Source organism: Gadus macrocephalus, chromosome 21 (genome assembly GCF_031168955.1).
Source record: "Gadus macrocephalus chromosome 21, ASM3116895v1".
Lineage (NCBI taxonomy): Eukaryota > Metazoa > Chordata > Actinopteri > Gadiformes > Gadidae > Gadus > Gadus macrocephalus.
Genome location: NC_082402.1, coordinates 7161472 through 7180926, shown reverse-complemented (window position 1 = coordinate 7180926; position 19455 = coordinate 7161472). Strand labels below are relative to the sequence as shown.

Here is a 19455-nt window from a genome sequence, read left to right as displayed (position 1 = left end):
ATAATATGTCCCCTTTAAACTGCTAATATCCCGTTTCACAGAAGCTCGGGCAGAGTGTAGTGGACTTAAGTAGTGAAGATCCTCCACAAAGCGTGCCCTTGTATGATGACACCTCTGTGAAAAGGCTCTTCAACAATCTCTGTTTCTGTATCTTACATATTAACTATTTTTGTTTGGGCACACATTGAAATGTCTCAATGTTGTGTTATAAAAGTTCTCTTGTCAGCCTACCTTTGGAAGATCTCTGATCCATATAGAATATAAAAGTGTTATCTCACAGAGGCGTGGAGGACTTTTATTCGGAAGGACGAAACACAATGCCCCTTTAAGTGACACACTAGGTAAGAGCCATTCTGACTGACCATACTACTCTCAACCTCTCCCGTGTCACGTTCTGGAGTCAGACTGAATGTTCTTTCCAGGCCCTTTTATTTTAATCTCCTGTCTTTTGAAATAACATTTACTTAATCTATCTGTTAATGTTTAGTCAGACTAATGGAGCGCTCACAAACTGCACATTGTGGGAAATTGATAACTAGCTTCAAGCCTTGCCCTGGCTCACAGGAACTGTGTTTAGTCCTTTACTGAGCTAAGAAAACCACTAAAACATGACCACACACACACACACACACACACACACACACACACACACACACACACACACACACACACACACACACACACACACACACACACACACACACACACACACACACACACACACACACACACACACACACACACACACACACACACACAGAGAGAGAGAGAAAAAAAATATCATTCCTTATAACCTGTAAAATAGATCTTTATACTTTTTAAAGTAAAAGTGCCTTCAGAAGCATCAACGTAAAGAAATGAAAGTCTCATTGAATGAGTCCTCGTTCTCATGTGAACCTTGTCTTTGTTTCAAAACCAGAGGGAATCATTCTATGTTTTCCATAAAGGCGCAGACACACCATATTGTTTCTGATATGAGAGATTCAAGGCTCTCTGTGTGTGTGTGTGTGTGTGTGTGTGTGTGTGTGTGTGTGTGTGTGTGTGTGTGTGTGTGTGTGTGTGTGTGTGTGTGTGTGTGTGTGTGTGTGTGTGTGTGTGTGTGTGTGTGTGTGTGTGTGCGCGTGTGCATCAGGTATTTCCTTTTTATTTTTTATCATGTGTTACAGAAAATCAGGAGAAGTACTCAGTATCACTCACTCTATGTTTAGATATTTTTCTTTGTGCTTATGCTTTGACGCAAAACATATTTTTCCATCCCGGGGGGAGTTTTTCCCCCCCCCCCCCAAGACTTTGAGTTTGGTAAATCAAAGCCAGATCTTCAGTGGATACAGGAAGGCCTAGAGGGTGGATGGGATGGTCCCTGCATGTGAGCTCAGAGTGAAGGACACAGTGGGTTGTATAGTCAATTATTTTGAAGTCACTGGAAATCTTGAATTTGTCGCGTTAGGTGTATCATAGGGAGGCTAATTGAATCGTTGATAGGGATTTATGCATGAGCTTAATACTAATAATTTTCATGAATGGGAATCAATGTTAAGAAGTGTGTGTGTGTGTGTGTGTGTGTGTGTGTGTGTGTGTGTGTGTGTGTGTGTGTGTGTGTGTGTGTGTGTGTGTGTGTGTGTGTGTGTGTGTGTGTGTGTGTGTGTGTGTGTGTGTGTGTGTGTGTGTCTTCCAAGGACAATGTGTTTTATAATTTTCTGATCTCCCACACTGATCTAACCAACTCTCTTCCTGTGTGTGTGTGTGTGTGTGTGTGCGTGCACGAAGGCGCAGGCGGTGCTCCTACTAGTCATTCAGACAGAAAACATGACCATGAACCCACCGCTCCACCTGCTTACACTGCTATCACATGTTTGTTTTGTTTTCTTTATTTTTCTCTCTGGCGTGCGTGCGTGCTGGCGTGTGTGTGTGTGAGAAAGACGGACAGACATGGTAGTAGTGGTAATGCTGGCGATAGAATAACAGAGGCAGGGCTTAAGAGTCAACGAGAGAGAGAGAGAGAGAGAGAGAGAGAGAGAGAGTGGGAGAATGCGGCAGTAGCAGGCTGAGCATCAGTTGCGGAGTGGAGCAGAGTGAAGCCACGCTCATTTTGTCCTCTCCTCTGCCTGACATTTCTTTGCGTTGTGCGCGGCTCTTCCCTGTGCCTCCTGCTGGTCTAGTACCACTTTCTCCTGGCGCTCCTCGCTCCTCTTCTCTCCTCCATACCTGCTGCTGATCCGTCTCTTCTCCATCTCCACCTCCTACAATGGTCTTTCTCCGTCCTCTCCCCTGCTTTTATCGGACTTATCTCTTCTCCTGTACGTCTTTCATTTCCCACACTTAGGACATCTCCTACCTTCTCCTCCTGACGTTCCTCTGTCTCTCCCTCACTGTCTTTTTCTCTTTCTCTCTCACTCTCTCTCACTGTCTCTCTCTCTCTCTCTCTGTCTCTGTCTCTGTCTCTGTCTCTCTCACCCTGTGTTGCCCATCTCCCAGCGAGGGGACAGCCATGCCGGTCCTTGGGGGCCTGTGGGCTCAAGACCTGGGGCTGCGAGATCCCGGCCAAGGGGTGGGGGCCGACGTAACGGCCGGCGTCACCCCCAACGAGGAGGACGAGGGCCCCCCTTCCCCGGTGTGGGGGCCCCTGGGCTCCTCGCCAGTCACCTGCGGCGCCCTGTCCCTGGCGCTGGAACTGCCCGCTCTCCTACGGCAGCTGAGGGCCGCCTGGAGGGCCCGCCGAGGGGGCCCCCGGGGGCCCGAGCAAGGTCAGACACCCGGAGCTTGGAGGGTGGAGGTGGAAGAGCTGAGGCAGGACGCAGAAGAGAAGAGTGCACAGCGGGCAGGTAACAGTGACACCTAATATTATTATCATTGTTATTAGTAGTAGTGGTTGTTTACAGTAACACAACAATGTTATCGATGTGAGACAATTCTAAATACCTAATTTGTTCTTGGCGATAGGTGATCCTTTTCACTGTGAATTGTGTGTGTGGTATGTTCAAGTATGTGGAATACCTGAGCATGTCTTTCAGAGATGGCTTTGAATCCCATTTATCAGTACATTACTATGGTGTTGGGACTGTCACAAGGTTCTTTGTCAGGGAATTTACACAAAAAAGCAATTTCTGCTCATGGTTTACTGTGTGTGTGTGTGTGTGTGTGTGTGTGTGTATGTGTGTGTATGTGTGTGTGTGCGCAGAGCACACACGCGCTGGGAAAGGGAGCCTAATGCTAGCATCCTGCATGCTGCTTGTGACAGCGTGCTCTGGGGATGTCTGGTGTGCACGGCTGATGTCTGGTGTGCACGGCTGATGTCTGGTGTGCACGGCTGATGTCTGGTGTGCACGGCTGATGTCTGGTGTGCACGGCTGATGTCTGGTGTGCACCGCTGATGTCTGGTGTGCACAACTGTTAACAACTCATATTGCTTCCCTGCAACATAGGAGCAGAGAGCCAGCAGATTGGTTGAGGGATTCTTTGGATAATGTGATCGGGACCGTTGGATATTGAAAATTCAATACAAGAGGGGTTACAATGAAAGCTCTTGTGACCTATTTGTTAGAGATAGAGGTTCGTGGGAAAGGGCAAAAAAGAAAGTTGAAACTTTGTTAGGATCCACTGTGAACTACAAAGAGCTATCCAAAAAGATAACAGATGATGATCCACATGATCAATTTTTTTCATTAAAATTGCCTCTTTCTTCTAGTTAAATGAATAAACATAGGTTTTTGTTGTGTGGCTGCCGAGTCAGAACGCACATGCCCGTGGATAACGGCAACATGTTTTTATTTGGTGCAAGAGATTCAGTGGAGGATGCCGTAGTGGTAAACTGGACTGTGTATCAGTATAATCTCATTAAGCACACCGTCACACAACACTGAAGTGGATGATTCAAGTTTATTTTTACGTGGTAATAAAAAAAGTGTTCCACCGATGAGGTGTCTCGCTCGCTCGTTTAACCCTTGCACGCATGCTCACAGTCGTGAGCGTTGACTTGAGCTGTTAAAGCAAGTCAATACATACTGGCCAAAGGGATTGGTTGAATGCATGATAATGACGTCTTGCAGAAGTTTCCGGACTTGTATGTGTGTTAGTAGATCAGTGGGAGTTTCCCCGACTGAATGATTGAACCCGTTGACTTGTGATAACGGTTCAACGGGTTCCTCAGAGAATACCTGATTCAATCCATGCTCTCACCTCTCTACTAAACACACACACACTCTCACACGCGCACGCGCGCACACACACACACACACACACACACACACACACACACACACACACACACTACCTCACAAGTCTCTCGAGAGGTGCATATGGAAGATGTCAAGTTAGATACAAATATTTCAGTTACTTCTCAAATATAAGTAGCGATGTGATGGTAGTTTAAGGCACCTTAACAACATTGATTAATAAATTATTATTTGTGCATGTAAAATGATTCCTGGGTTAGGCAGATAGATGGTTATTCCAGAGTGTACTGAGCTAACCTTATTCCAGCCGGCCGTGTAGATCTACAGACAGGGACCTCAGACTACAAGGCAGCCCTCACTGCCCAGGGGGCAGTCAATATTGCCATCATTGAGTCTCACTGGATGAACTCATTCAGGGTTTTCTGCTAAGCTGTGGCCGTCATCCTATGCAAGCCACTGAGATGAGTGCTGTAGCTTATACTCTTTTAAAAAAAGACAGATGTAAAAATGATCTTTGATGTTAAATAATGAACATGCTTATCATATTCCTCCCCCCTTGAACATGTGACACTAAACCAAAACACAGATACATTGAAAGTAACAAGGAGCCAACCACCTAAGAACCCAATCAAGAGAGTAAACTGCGGTGTGATCTCGGTGTTTGTTGGATTTCCTGTGCGTACTCTTACGATGTTTACCGGATGTGGTCTGCCTCTGCTGGAGAGCGGTGTGGCTCTGCTCAGCGTTCCTGTCTCAGACACATCCCTCCCACCCACCCAGTGTGTGTGTTGCGTAAACAATCCCTGTTCCAGAACGCTGAAGGCGTGCATCCTATCCATTTCTATTGCTTCCTGTTAGCATTCGTGTGTGTGTGTGTGTGTGTGTGTGTGTGTGTGTGTGTGTGTGTGTGTGTGTGTGTGTGTGTGTGTGTGTGTGTGTGTGTGTGTGTGTGTGTGTGTGTGTGTGTGTGTGTGTGTGTGTGTGTGTGTGTGTGTGTGTGTGTGTGGGAGATTGGTTGAAGCTATGGATTTGACGGGCAAAAATATTGTGGGTTTATTTCTAACATTAACACATTGTTTTTATGTCGGGGATTTGACCGAATTTTCCTGCCTGTGTATGTGCAAATATTCTTATGTGTCTGTATATGTGTGTGTGTGTGTGTGGGGGGGGGGGGGGGCACGCATGTGTGTTTTTATGTGAGTGTGCATGGAGAGGTGGGATAACAAGGGGGGGGTGTGCACACCGCTGCTTCTTTAACCACATGCACGCCGGCTGGCTCACGTTCCATACGACCCACTTCTGGCTGGGCTCACGCTGCAGACACTGACCCAGTTTCTCCTCCCGCGGTGGAGGAGAAGGAGGCAGATGAAGAGGAGAGGAAAGGTGGTCACAAGAGGATAAAGAGCAGGCGATGGTGCTGGGACAAGATGTGGGGGTGGGGGGGATAGGGGGGGTAGGCGGGGGTGAGCTTGATGGAGGAGAAAGAGAGAGCGGGGGAGACGAGGAGAGAGTGAATCATGGAGAAGTAGAGGAGTTGGAGAGAAGTAAGAGGAAGAGAAGAGGAAGAGAAGGAATGATGGTGGAAAGAAGATGGGAGAATCACTGTTACTTAGGTGGCAGTTGTGTGTGTGCGTGTGTGTGTGTGTCTGTCTAGCTTGTCCCTGTGTACAAGAGGAGAAGGAGGAGGAGGAGGAGAGTTTGGCAATGCTCAGAAGTGTGTGTGTGTGTGTGTGTGTGTATACACACACACACGCATGCCTGCACTGCACTTTAGTCAGCGGGGGTATTTTGGGTTGCACTCGTCGCCAGATCTACTCGTCCTCTTGATGTTTTGCTTCCCTCTCTCTGCCTGGTTGTGGATGAGTCCCACAATGCAACATCCCCATTTTTCTGTGCACTCTTAGAAATACCTGTTCACTCACTTGTGTCGTCTGTCAGTTGAAATACAGTATATAGGAGTGTCTTTACATGTATGTTGTTTCTACTCTCCCCATCTCCTGGCTATGTTTAACGCATGGCTTCCTGACCTGGATAATCCTTCACACGCCCTTCTGAAGTCCCTTCACATACAGTCACTGACATCTATAAGGAGTTATGCAGAGCATGCCAGAGGTGCCCGGTTTATTGGGGGCCCATCCCATAGGATCTTTATAAAGGCAGTTAGATAGCTGAGAACGTCTTGAAGGACCAGCCTCCGTGTGAGTTGACACATGTTAAAGTTTTGTGTGTGTGTGTGTGTGTTTGTCTGTCTGTGTGTGTCTGGTGCGTACGCTGGTAAACAGGCACGTGTGAGTGTGTTTGTGTGTGTGTGTGTGTGTGTCTGGTGCGTATGCTGGTAAACAAGCATGTGTGAGTGTGTGTGTGTGTGTGTGTATTAAACATTCCTTTTTTTGATGGGCTTCATTGAGTGCGTGTGTTTATTCACTTGTTATCCTGTGATACGTTTACACAAATCTGTGTATCCAGTACTTGGGAGTGAGGGCCCTTGGAGCTGGGCGTGCTGTGTCCGCGGTCACAGGCCTTGATGCAATGTCAGTCTATAGCGTAGTTGGTCAGCATGACCTCCACGCAGTCCACTGGACAGACGGACGGCCCGCACACAGCTCACCTTCAAGGAGAGACGCGCACACACACACACGCACACACCCCAACACGCACGCACGCACGCACGCACGCACACACACACACACACACACACACAAAAATGTGTCAAACTCTTTGAAACCTACACACCGGTTTTTTAGAACATGATACCATTTGTTTCTTTATCTGTATGTGAGTTTATTTTTGGTGATAATTGAAGACATTGCAATGCTTCAGACTGTGGGTCGATTATGTTTTGGTCGTAGTACAACACACACACTCACACACACAGGAAGTCCATTCTCTTCAGCCTGGCTCAGATGAGCGTCATGATGCTCTCTTCTGATCAGGCGTCGTCAAAGGTCCCTTGTTTCTTTTGGGCTTTTAGTGGGTAGGACTCTTAATCTGCCTTTAAGGGTCTGCCAGCCTGCACAATGACTTTGACAGTGGAACTGTTTGTTTTCCCGAGTTTCACTTGCTTCCATCTTGGGTCAATCTCTCATCCACATCCCTGTATATATGAATTGGTTGATGATGTATTACAAATTGATATAGCAAGAAGGTCCGTAATGTATTGCCTTTGCTGGTCTGAAAACCCATTGCACCATAAAATCTAAATAAAAAATCTCTCTCTCCTCCCTCCAGCTGATGGCATATTGGCCAGAGGTCATGCAGGTGTGTTGCTGGCTGAGAGAAGAGGCTCCTACCCACTGATTGACCTGCGCATCCTCAACAGTAAGTCCCCCATTTATAGTCTCTGGCCGTTTGAGCAAATTATCATTCTTCAGTACTTTCAGTTCTACCACAGGCTTGCTTCGTTCCAGAGACTTGCTCCTCATTAGTGCCACCTGCTGGACTGGTTGTGTCATGAGCTTGGGTGGTTTCTCTCCACACCTGTTGGCTGACTTGGGGTTTTAACTCAGTGGGTTACTTATTTAACATAGAACATAAACCGTTAACACACTCTTTAAAACATCGGTAATATACCAAGCTCCATATGTCTCAATCGTCTTCCTAATTCTGGAAGTCTGTTTTCATATTGGTATCTTGCTTGGCTGATACAGTTACCTTTCTTAGGCCTACCAGCGCAATGGCAATGATTTTAAGATAACATACATGGTATGTCTGTGAGTAAGATGTTGATGCTATATATGTACTTATGTAGCAATCAGCACTAATGTTTAATTACCTCGGAATCGGACATGGTGTTTCGTCTTCCTATCAATGTAACTGAATTCACATGAACGCGCATAACTGACGGTTCGGTGGGAGGAGCTACAGCAGGTAGCGTGGCAGGGACGGGCCAGAGAGCACGCGACGGAATCTCAACGGCTGTTTTCTCCAAAATCGCCCACCCTAGCTTTAAGTCCATAGCGCGTGTGTAACTGGTGTGTCATTCCAGCCAATGTCCAACAGGGGGAGCTGGAGGCGGGCTCCAGGAGGAGTGTGAAGCGTCAGCTGAGCTTCCAGAGGTACTGTCACGCCTCACGGTTGCTGAGGGGGCAGGTACCCCGTGCCCCGGGGTCTCTGCACCTACTGGACCACCACTACCTGGGACAGGCAACGGTAAACACACTCTGACACACCAACTTCATACAGACACGCACATCCTCACAGATGCACATGAATGCACATACACGCAAGCACACGCACATACATATAAACATATATGCACATTTACGTACCTGCACACACACACACACACACACACAAACAGTAAAGATTATTGCTGAATAATTATTGCATACCGCTATTGAACATACGACCAGACTAGAACATTTGGATGAATATACTTAGTTGTACTTGGTCAGTAGACTCAAAATGTATTTCAACAGACACACATTCTTATGCACATGTTATATAGCTGCTACATTGTGTAAGTACATAATGTTTTGTTTCTCTTACAGCACATGCTGTCCAAGGTGGGCACGTGGAACTTTGACATTTTCCTGTTTGAGCGTCTCACCAACGGTGAGAACAGCCAACAGTCATTCATCCTAGATAGAGGACAGCTTCAAGGGCAGAAGACCTGCTATTTCTTTACTGCTCAGATCCAAGTAGTCCCATTGAATGAAGGAGTGAAATATTATCACCAAACCTTTGTGGTTATAATTTGTATGACAGGGTTAATGTTGATGATCAATGGATTGATGGAATACCTAAACCTTTAATCTGTTGCTGTTAATCACGCTCCTTTACAATGCATTTCCATCTCATCCAGGATATCTTAATGAGTGCTGTAATAATTCAGTTCTCAGGCAGAACCCCACACGGTGAACTCACTTCAGTGTGTGTGTGTGTGTGTGTGTGTGTGTGTGTGTGTGCGTATTACAGGTTACAGTCTGGTCACTCTGATGTGTCACCTGTTGAACGTCTATGGTCTGATCCAGCACTTCCACCTGGACATGGTCAAACTGCTCAGGTTTCTGGGTAGGTTTTAGCGTTCCCCAGCTCAATGCCCCTTTGGTCAACTCTACTTTGAACACTGGTGTCTTTCTTTGAATCTTTTCTGTCGAGCAGTATGGCTATCCTATCCTTGTGATTCTTTTGACAGCCGAACATCTTCGACTATTGGTTGGGTAATCTGTGTTATTTCCTGAATGTAATACTATATGTAATACTTTGTCCATTTCTTTAGAGGACAAAACCATTTGCTTCATCTTCAGCATCCCAAAGAATATTTGTATGTTAAATTAAATGGGATTGATTTGATTAAAAAAAAGTACTTCACTTTTTTTAACAGGCATGGTGCAAGATGACTACCACTCCCACAATCCCTATCACAACGCTCTCCATGCTGCAGATGTCACACAAGCCATGTACTGTTACCTGAAGGAATCAAAGGTTCATTGATACAAACGCACACACCCGAACACACACACAGACAATCACACACAGGGATTTTAGAAAAGAACCCAATAGGATTCAAAACTATTCAAATTCAACTACGTCATTCTCGGCATGTTAATATTTGCTTTGATTGATAGCTATTATCAGATCACATAGAGAACACAAACGTCGTTCTTCAGCTAAGCCTTTTAAATTTGCCTACCTCAATTGCCAGAGGCAGTAGTAGCAGCGTAGTGAACAGTACTCACTGTCACTGCCTCAGTGTGTCCCTATATCACCTTATCACTGTGTCACCTTATCACTGTGTCAATGTGTCACTGGATCACTGTGTCACTGTGTCACTGGATCACTGTGTCACTGTCCCTGTGTCACTTTCCCTCTGTCACTGTGTCACTGTCCCTGTGTCACTTTCCCTGTGTCACTGTGTCACTGTCCCTGTGTCACTGGATCACTGTGTCACTGGATCACTGTGTCACTGGATCACTGTCACTGTGTCACTGTCCCTGTGTCACTGGATCCCTGTGTCACTGGATCCCTGTGTCACTGTCACTGTCCCTGTGTCACTGTCACTGTGTCACTGGATCACTGTGTCACTGTCCCTGTGTCACTGGATCACTGTGTCACTGTCCCTGTGTCACTGTGTCACTGGATCACTGTGTCACTGTCCCTGTGTCACTGTCCCTGTCCCTGTGTCACTGTCCCAGTGACACTGTCCCTGTGTCACTGGATCATTGTGTCCCTGTGTCACTGTGTCACTGGATCATTGTGTCCCTGTGTCACTGTGTCCCTGGATCATTGTGTCCCTGTGTCACTGTGTCCCTGGATCATTATGTCACTGTGGCACTGGATAAGTGTGTCACTGGATCATTGTGTCCCTGTGTCACTGTGTCAATGGATCATTGTGTCCCTGTGTCACTGGATCATTGTGACACTGGATCATTGTGTCACTGGATCATTGTGTCACTGTGTCACTGGATCATTGTGTCACTGTGTCACTGGATCATGTGTCACTGTGTCATTGTGTCACTGGATCATTGTGTCACTGTGTCACTGTGTCACTGGATCATGTGTCATTGTGTCACTGTGTCACTGGATCATTGTGTCCCTGTGTCACTGGATCATTGTGACTCTGGATCATTGTGTCACTGGATCATTGTGTCACTGTGTCACTGTGTCACTGGATCATGTGTCACTGTGTCATTGTGTCACTGGATCATTGTGTCACTGTGTCACTGGATCATGTGTCACTGTGTCATTGTGTCACTGGATCATTGTGTCACTGTGTCACTGGATCATGTGTCATTGTCTCACTGTGTCACTGGATCATTGTGTCCCTGTGTCACTGGATCATTGTGACTCTGGATCATTGTGTCACTGTGTCACTGGATCATGTGTCACTGTGTCATTGTGTCACTGGATCATTGTGTCACTGGATCATGTGTCACTGTGTCATTGTGTCACTGGATCATTGTGTCACTGTGTCACTGGATCATGTGTCACTGTGTCATTGTGTCACTGGATCATGTGTCATTGTGTCACTGGATCATTGCGTCACTGTGTCACTGTGTCATTGTGTCACTGTCACTGGATCATTGTGTCACTGTGTCACTGTGTCACTGGATCATGTGTCACTGTGTCACTGGATCATTGTGTCACTGTGTCCCTGTTTGCAGCTTGCAGAGCTGCTGAGTCCCACCGACGTGTTCCTGGGTCTGCTGGCGGCGGCGGCCCACGACGTGGACCACCCCGGGGTCAACCAGCCCTTCCTCATCAAGACCGGCCACCACCTGGCCTCGCTCTACCAGGTGCACCCCGTGGCTCCTCCCTCCGTGTTCGATGGCTGTTGGCATGAATTGTATTTGACCACTTGTTTTTGGTTGCTGTTTTGATAAATATATTTGTACCTGTTTGTATATGCATTTTATGGACATTTGTTTTAACTTTTGAAAACCCTTTTATTTGTTGGTGGGGGAAACAACCATAAAATCCTTTGTTGCCACGGTAACGAATTGACACATGCCCCTGCCCCACAGAACACCTCGGTGCTGGAGAGCCACCACTGGCGGTCCACGGTGGGCATGCTCCGAGAGTCGGGCCTGCTGTCGCACCTGCCACTCAGCATGAGGTCCAGAAAGCACACACACAAACACACACACACTCACAGACACACAAACACACACACACAGACAGACACACAAACACAGACACACAATCACACACACACACACCAACACACACACATACACAAACACCCCCACAAACACACACACACACACATACAATCTGATCACACACTGTGGTAACCCGGCTCAAGTAACAAGAGTCTCTGCTGCTCAAACTGCCAACAAGGCACGTTTATTAATCCAAACGAACGGAAAATAGGGGAATCACCCGTCAATGCAAACGATACAAAATAAAGAGTCTGGGCTCCGTGAGCCACTGGGGACGCTGTGGTCGTGTCTCACGCGCCGTCCCGATGTCCAGGAGAGGCGGTCCTTCTGTGGTCCCCTGGGGTCTTCTCTAGGCCGGGTCCTGGGGCAAAGGTCCGTGCGGGTAGGGAATCTCGCTTCGCTCCGCTCTCTGCTCCTGCATGGGTCACATACCTCCTGCGTGTCAGACTACCTCTCAGCTTCTCTTTTATAGCCCTCACCTGGGTCTGATTGGCCTGGTACACAGGTGTCTCCTGTTGGCGTTGAGTGGGACCTTCTCAAAGCGGCCCTTGGCGCCCTCTGGGGGAAAAGGGTGGTAGACAGCTCGTATTACCTGCCCTCTGGGCTTCCAGGCCCGCCGTGTCGGGGCCGGGTTGCCACAACACACACACACACACACACACACACACACACACACACACACACACACACACACACACACACACACACACACACACACACACACACACACACACACACACACACACACACACACACACACACACACACACACACACACACACACACACACACACACACACACACACACACACACAATCTGATCAAATAGACACTGCAGGTGTTGTTGTGGGTGGGTTTCATGACTCAGTGCTGCCCCCCCAGGCAGGACATGGAGCAGCAGCTGGGCTCCCTCATCCTGGCCACAGATATCAGCAGACAGAATGAGTTCTTGTCCACCTTCAGAGAACACCTGAACCACCAGAGCCTGGACCTCCATCAAGCCCCACACAGGCACTTTATACTGCAGGTATACCATCCACAGGGCTACACACACACACACACACACACACACACACACACACACACACACACACACACAGGTACATAAATATATTCAATTCATAAACACACACACACACACAGGTACATAAATATATTCAATTCATACACTGACAACGAAATACATACACACAAAACCAACCAAGACTTCGTAAACCAATGTGTTTTTTTGTAAATTGCCATGGTTCTCAGATTGCTCTGAAGTGTGCAGATGTGTGCAACCCGTGTCGGGAGTGGAACCTCAGCAGACAGTGGAGTGAGAGAGTGTGTGAGGAATTCTACAGGCAAGGTGGGTCCCGACTCCCCACACTGGCACCTCAAAACCTGCATAAAAACTGTGAACAATCTGTAATATAATACACTGAGAGCTGAATGAATCCCCCATGTTTAACAACACCATTGTATTGTCAGGTGACATCGAGAGGAAATTTGCCTTGGAGGTCAGCCCTCTGTGCAATCAGCAGGAAGACTCTGTCCCCTCCATCCAGATAGGTAGGGTGTGTGTGTGTGTGTGTGTGTGTGTGTGTGTGTGTGTGTGTGTGTGTGTGTGTGTGTGTTTGTATAAGCCTGTTGTGGTCAGACGTCCTCACTTGGAGGTGGGGGGCCCTTCTTCTTTGGGGACGGGGCCCTCATTGGACTCCTCCCTGCCCTCTCCTCAGGCTTCATCTCCCACATCGTGGAGCCCTTGTTTGAGGAGTGGTGCCGGTTCACCGAGCCCAGCCCACTCAGCCACACAATGATGGACCTCCTGCAGCAGAACAAGACTTGCTGGATGGGCCATGCCCATCTGAAAGAAGAAGAAGAAGAAGATGGAGGAGGAGAAAACAGGGGACCGGTGGCGAACCCATAATCCTCGCTAAACCTTCCTCCATGCTGGGTTTTTTCTTCTTCTTCTTCTTCTTCTTCTTCTTCATCTACCTTTCCAAACCCAGGAAAGGAGCAAGTGGGTGGGGAGGTGGCTCGTGGTCGGACGGCTCCGTCTTTGTTCAGACGAACCTCTGTGGCTGTATGCACGGGCCTGGAGGGCTGTGTGGGGCCACGAGAAGGGTAAGGGGATAGCGCCCTCTGGTGGATTGGAGGTGGAAGGGAAGTATGACAGGGAAAGTGCATTGAGAAAGGCCGCAAGGGGAACTTGATGAAAACGCTCCTCTCGTCTTGTTTACCCGGGTATATGGGCGGCTATGTGGATTGTTTTAAAAGAGCAAGTTATCATTTCATGGACAGCTTTGACTTTATGACTTGATGAAAGTATGTCAAAACGATGAAACGCTTTACAGCTGGACTGGGGTAAAACATTTGTTTCAATTACTGTAATTATTACTGTAATTAATACCAAAAAAATAACAATTGAAACATTGTATAATATATCGAGGCTTTTATAAATTGTATGTACTTTCTTTAGTCTTTTTCAAAATGTGCACTCTGTTGGACACAATTTAAAAAATGTCTCTCTGCCTCCTGTATAGAAAGAGGTATTGTGGCGCAGACTTACCCTATCATTGGAGTAAATATGGATACCAATAACCAATACCTGTGTTTTAAGAAAACTGAATCGTAGATACGTTGGATTTTTGTGGACTGAACTTGGCAGGTGATATGGAAACAAACATAACTTGAGCCCTTTCCAAGGGCCTGTTTTTTATGGCATACCAAAAGCCATACAACTCACTGTACTTTCTAAAAAATAATCTATACAAACGGTGTGGTGCTTGAACTCCGCAATTCAAATGCCAAAATCTCTACATGTGCACTTATACTGGTTCAGAATGTCAAAAAACTCTTTGTGCATATGATTTGAATGGTTTTTTACAGGTGATCTCAACCTCATAGGCCTCACAACAACACACCCTCCATTCACAACTGCCTTTGCACCAAGCAGCGATTTGATCCGTCACTTGTACACACCGTTCACTACTGAGGTATTGTCAAGTTTATAATGCAGTACTCCTTTGTCTTCTACTCTTTGGTACAAGGAGTAGCGTTGATTTTTTTGCTTGGTTTCTTAATACCACTTCCGCAGATCCATGCACTTCTTTCACAATTGGTCGTCAGTACGTAGGAACCGGGGATTTCTTTCCACCAAAATCGAATGGTTCCGATTATACTGCCAATCATACAGGGTTTCATCTAATTGACTTCTACTCACTACACTGATTGGTATCCCCTTCAGTCATCCTCCCTGTTTGAGGAAATCAATTGTTTCTTCATATTTCTTTGTGTCTTAATCTAATGTTCAATAACAAATGCAACTGTATTTTTCATTCCAGCATTTTAATACTTCATTGCAATAATGTCTGGTATTGATCGGAGTAGTCAACTTTGGTTTCATGACCATGGTTAAATACTGATTAGGGAATAATCACTGCACAAATGGGCACTTTTGTTAAGGGGACTCCCATACAGCGACTCTTTACCGAAAGTAATAACAAATTGCGTTCAAACACATGATCCAAAGGTTCAGAGTTTTGTAAAAGGATAACAAAGTTTAAAGTGTTGCCACTGGCTTGCGTGTTTGGGGAACTTTTTAAAATGAACTCAGGAGAGGTTTTAGTGGTTACTGCCATAGTTAAGAGGGGAGCACAAGTGCTTTTTATCTGCAATCTAGTCTAGGGGTGTTTGACTCTCACCCCAACATGACGGGACACTAAAATGATGGGACTGGCTTATAACAGGCCCGCGACAGCAGCAGATACAAGATTTTTCATTTTCTTTTGTCAGCATTTGATTTGGTTGCCGTTATTATATGAAGACAATTTACAAAGATTATACAAATGCTTCTATAATAAATTGCCAACCATAGCTTTAATGGAAAACTACTGCAAGTCATTTGGGATACTTGTCTCTATTAAAACGATTTAGTAGTACCTCAGTATACCGAGCAAGCAAGCCATAGTCACATCACTGTTATTGACCAGAACTTCAACAACCACAAAGGTACACTGTCTGTCTATTTCTCAGTGTTTCATTGTGTAGCACATCTTCATGAATAGGTAGCTGTAGATTTAAAAAAAAAAATAATGTTTCCTGCTGCTGACTATATGGTCTTGATTCACCCCCCACTTGCTAATGACGGGCTAAGATTATATTCTATCATAATGGAAAGGAAATAAACTTGTTTCTTTACCTTTTGGTGGATATGGTCTGTTTGTTATTGTGTCCGACCCATTCTGGCTCAAGGAGTCTCTGAAATCGTGTCGCATTGTTGAAGGATATTTCCCTATTGTTTTTAACAATCTCAACTGCCCTTCGACCAAACCTTTTAGATACACTAAGCTTTGTTTTCTGTAGTCCAACACAACAATCAGCGTTCTCTCCGGCTCTCACCCACGTGTCCATCCAACCCCAAAGAACAAACAGACCGTGATCAAGCCAAAATGAATCAACTACTTTTATTTCTCTGTAGGAATTCATTCCGTAATGATATAAGGTGATGTGAGCCGTCCAGTAGCAAAAACAAGCCCTTTCAGAAGACACACATTGGCGGGGAGAAACCGCCCAAAGCAGTACATTGTCTGTTTCTGCGGCTTAAGGATTACGTTCTTGCTCAATATTGGACACATTAAAAAAATATCTGCCCATACCAGTCCCTTAATCCTAAAAAGATAAGAAAATCCAGTCCAGGTAAAAAAAAGAGGCGCTAAATGAAAGAATACCTATCCTTTAAGGCCCCCGCTTTTCACCTATCTTGATGATAGCAAACTTCCAGGGAATCCATTGTATAGTCTAAACCCTCTGCAGTGCCCCATTTCCCAGACGTGTTCTTATGAGTCACACGGGTGAGGCTAATGGCACTCATAATGGCTCTGCTACTTTTATTTGCCAGGGCCCAATTAGAAGAGTAATTTAGTGCAGATAGGTCTACCACCTGTGTGCTAGGACATAAAAGGAGCAGATCCATAATGAGGGGTGTGAGCCACACCTGTGTTTATTCTACCATGACACCTCGGTGAAAGGGTCCATTGAGGTTTGAAGTCAAATGTTTGCATTGGTCTGCACTGAAGACAGTATGTCACACAATAACTGTTTTTTTTACTTTTACCTTGATGTGTACATTTCCGTGAATATTACTGAAGGTAAATGTTTCCACAGTTGTCTATCCCGTGATCTCGCCTGGTAAGTGATTTTATTGGATCACTGTAGCTGATATAAGGCACCTGGCACCTTTGTAATTTAATGTGATATCTCTGAAGTCTCTGTGTTATCTCTGTTAGTACTGTTTTTCCCAAAAGTGTATCCGCTGCATTGAAAATACCAATGGCAAATAAAGAAATCGATTCTGATTGGGGTAAACACACCCCACAACGTCATAAAGTTATTTATGAAACTGAATAGCTGCAGTGGTTTGACGCACGCACGGGTATTGCTTTATTCCACCACTGGACGGCGCTACCCTCACGCTGCTTCATACACCGCCCATAACCAATAAACTATATCACTTTCCCTCAATGTTTGACTACTTGTAAAATCGTATACAGGCATCGTAAAAATACTACAACCGTGCATGTGGCAGAAGAATGGCAGGCAGCCATGGTCTGTCTGCAAGCAAACATAGAGCTGGGTAAAGATGAAAGAGGGACTGAAGGGGTATGACACAAGTTTTATACCGCTCGAGTTTACATGACAAACACGCAAGCGTGAGAATTTAGCCCGATAATGAGTCACAATGATTCATGTTGTAAGTAGAGATAGAGTTTATGGAGGCCATTGTATCATCAGTGGTAGTAGGCCGGCAGAATAATATACCTTTGTTAAATGTAGTAACCTACTTGACATATATTGTAGTATTAGAATTACAGCCAAGTACAGATTAGAAATTTGTTTAGAGATAAGAAGGTATTTAGGTAATACACGGAGAGGGTAATAGAAAGACAGAGGGAGAGAAGGTAGGGGTAGATGGCCTATAATTCCTGGGTACATTTGCATATATCCAGTATTTGCAATTCAAATTATTATTGTAGATTTAGACAGGATCTCCATCGTTGTTCTCTTGTCATTGGTTTACTAAAATACCTCTATTAGTTTTACTGCTCAATAAGTGTGTCAAATTACAGCTTGCGTGAAATACTGCACCACTTCTAATTTCCCCCTTTATCTCTATAGAAAGCTAATGTTACACGCGGTATAGGCCTACCACAAATTGTGTGAGACACGCGCACACACGCATGCAAACACGGGACGTGTGTGTAACTTGATTGTAACTTACACTCACAAAAGATCATCATTTTGTTTGAAAGGGTTTTGTTGATCATGATTTTGGGCTCCTAATCTGTTCATCTGATCATGTCAGATACATACATGTGCACATATGCGCTCACACACACATGTGCACGTGTGTGTGTGTGTGTCTCTCTCTCTCTCTCTCTCTCTCTCTCTCTCTCTCTCTCTCTCTCTCTCTCTCTCTCTCTCTCTCTCTCTCTCTCTCTCTCTCTCTCACACATACACAAACAAAAAATAACACCGACAGCTAAACGTTCTTACACAAAGCATGCACAGAGCACTCAAAATTGCGCATGGTAAAAATACACAAACAGGAGAAGTCAGTCAGTCAGTCAGTGTTAACTGTGCATGTGTCAGTGTAAATATTGACACACCAAACAAAGCCTCAATCCCCCCCCCCTCCCCCTTACTGTTACCCCATTACAACTCCATAAGAGCATTGTAGCGATAAGTATCTGCCCCTGGATGGGAACTTTAGATCAAAGCAACCTGGCTATTTTACGAATTGGCTGTGTGTAAGAAATGAATAAAATGCACACATATTACAGCAACATGTTCCTTTGAATGAAGCCCTCTAGAGTGGCTCGCATTCAACCTGAGAACAGGAGCTGACACACCATGTGAAACTCAAGACTGAAACACTGAGGCCAGAAAATGTGTGACTATCAGGTCTGCTACAATTTGTGTGCGTGTCTGTCTGTCTTGTCTGTTTATCTTTCTCTCTCGGTCTGTCTGTCTGTTTATCTCTCTCTGTCTTTCTGTCCCTCTCGCTTCAGGTCCTGATCTCTTTCTGTTGTTTTGGCTGCCTGGCTGTCTGCTTGCCGGTCTGTTGTCTCTCTCTCTCGTTCTCTGTTTGTCTGTGTGTCTGTTGAATGCCTCTTCATCCTTCACGGGTCACCCTCTCTAAGGTACGTTCACGCCAAAATAGAGGGGGCACCGCGTCTCCATACAAAGTCAATGCAAAGACGGGTTTAGAGGCGAATTTGTCGCCAGAAGAACCTGGTGTGACATTCAATGGCGTCTGGCGTGGCATGAACGCCCTCACACGCGCGAGAAGGCTCTCGCTCATGAGGCTGCATCCACCGTGATCTCTACCCAGGTCCTCCCCCCCCCCCCCTCCTTATTTGCATAAGCCTCCCCACCACTGATTGCTATCTCTCCCCACTTCATCACCGCCGCCACCACCATCTCAACACTTATATCAAGAAACCCTTCTTGCCGTCTCTCGCTTGGACTTTTTTGATCACTCGTTGGAAGGGTGCGAGCGAGCAGGTTGTGAGTCACCAGGCGTGATGAAGCACATCTCGTATGTAGTCTTTATCTCACTTTGTCCCTCTCTCCCCCACATACTTACACTCACACACGTACACATCCACGTTCTTAATGTGCAGTGTGAAGTCTGG

General features: G+C 45.9%; 1 protein-coding gene across 1 annotated transcript; it reads left to right on the top strand.

Annotated features, from left to right (window-relative positions):
- Nucleotides 1-1537: 1537 nt before the first annotated feature.
- LOC132449739 (cAMP-specific 3',5'-cyclic phosphodiesterase 7B-like) lies at nt 1538-17146 on the top strand. The gene is made up of 12 exons (XM_060041546.1): nt 1538-2822; nt 7401-7490; nt 8158-8321; nt 8663-8726; nt 9090-9185; nt 9499-9599; nt 11279-11410; nt 11639-11730; nt 12659-12803; nt 13028-13124; nt 13247-13327; nt 13495-17146. Exons 1-12 carry the CDS (start codon nt 2489-2491, stop codon nt 13683-13685), a joined length of 1587 nt encoding a protein of 528 aa, XP_059897529.1. The 5' UTR covers nt 1538-2488; the 3' UTR covers nt 13686-17146.
- Nucleotides 17147-19455: the final 2309 nt, after the last annotated feature.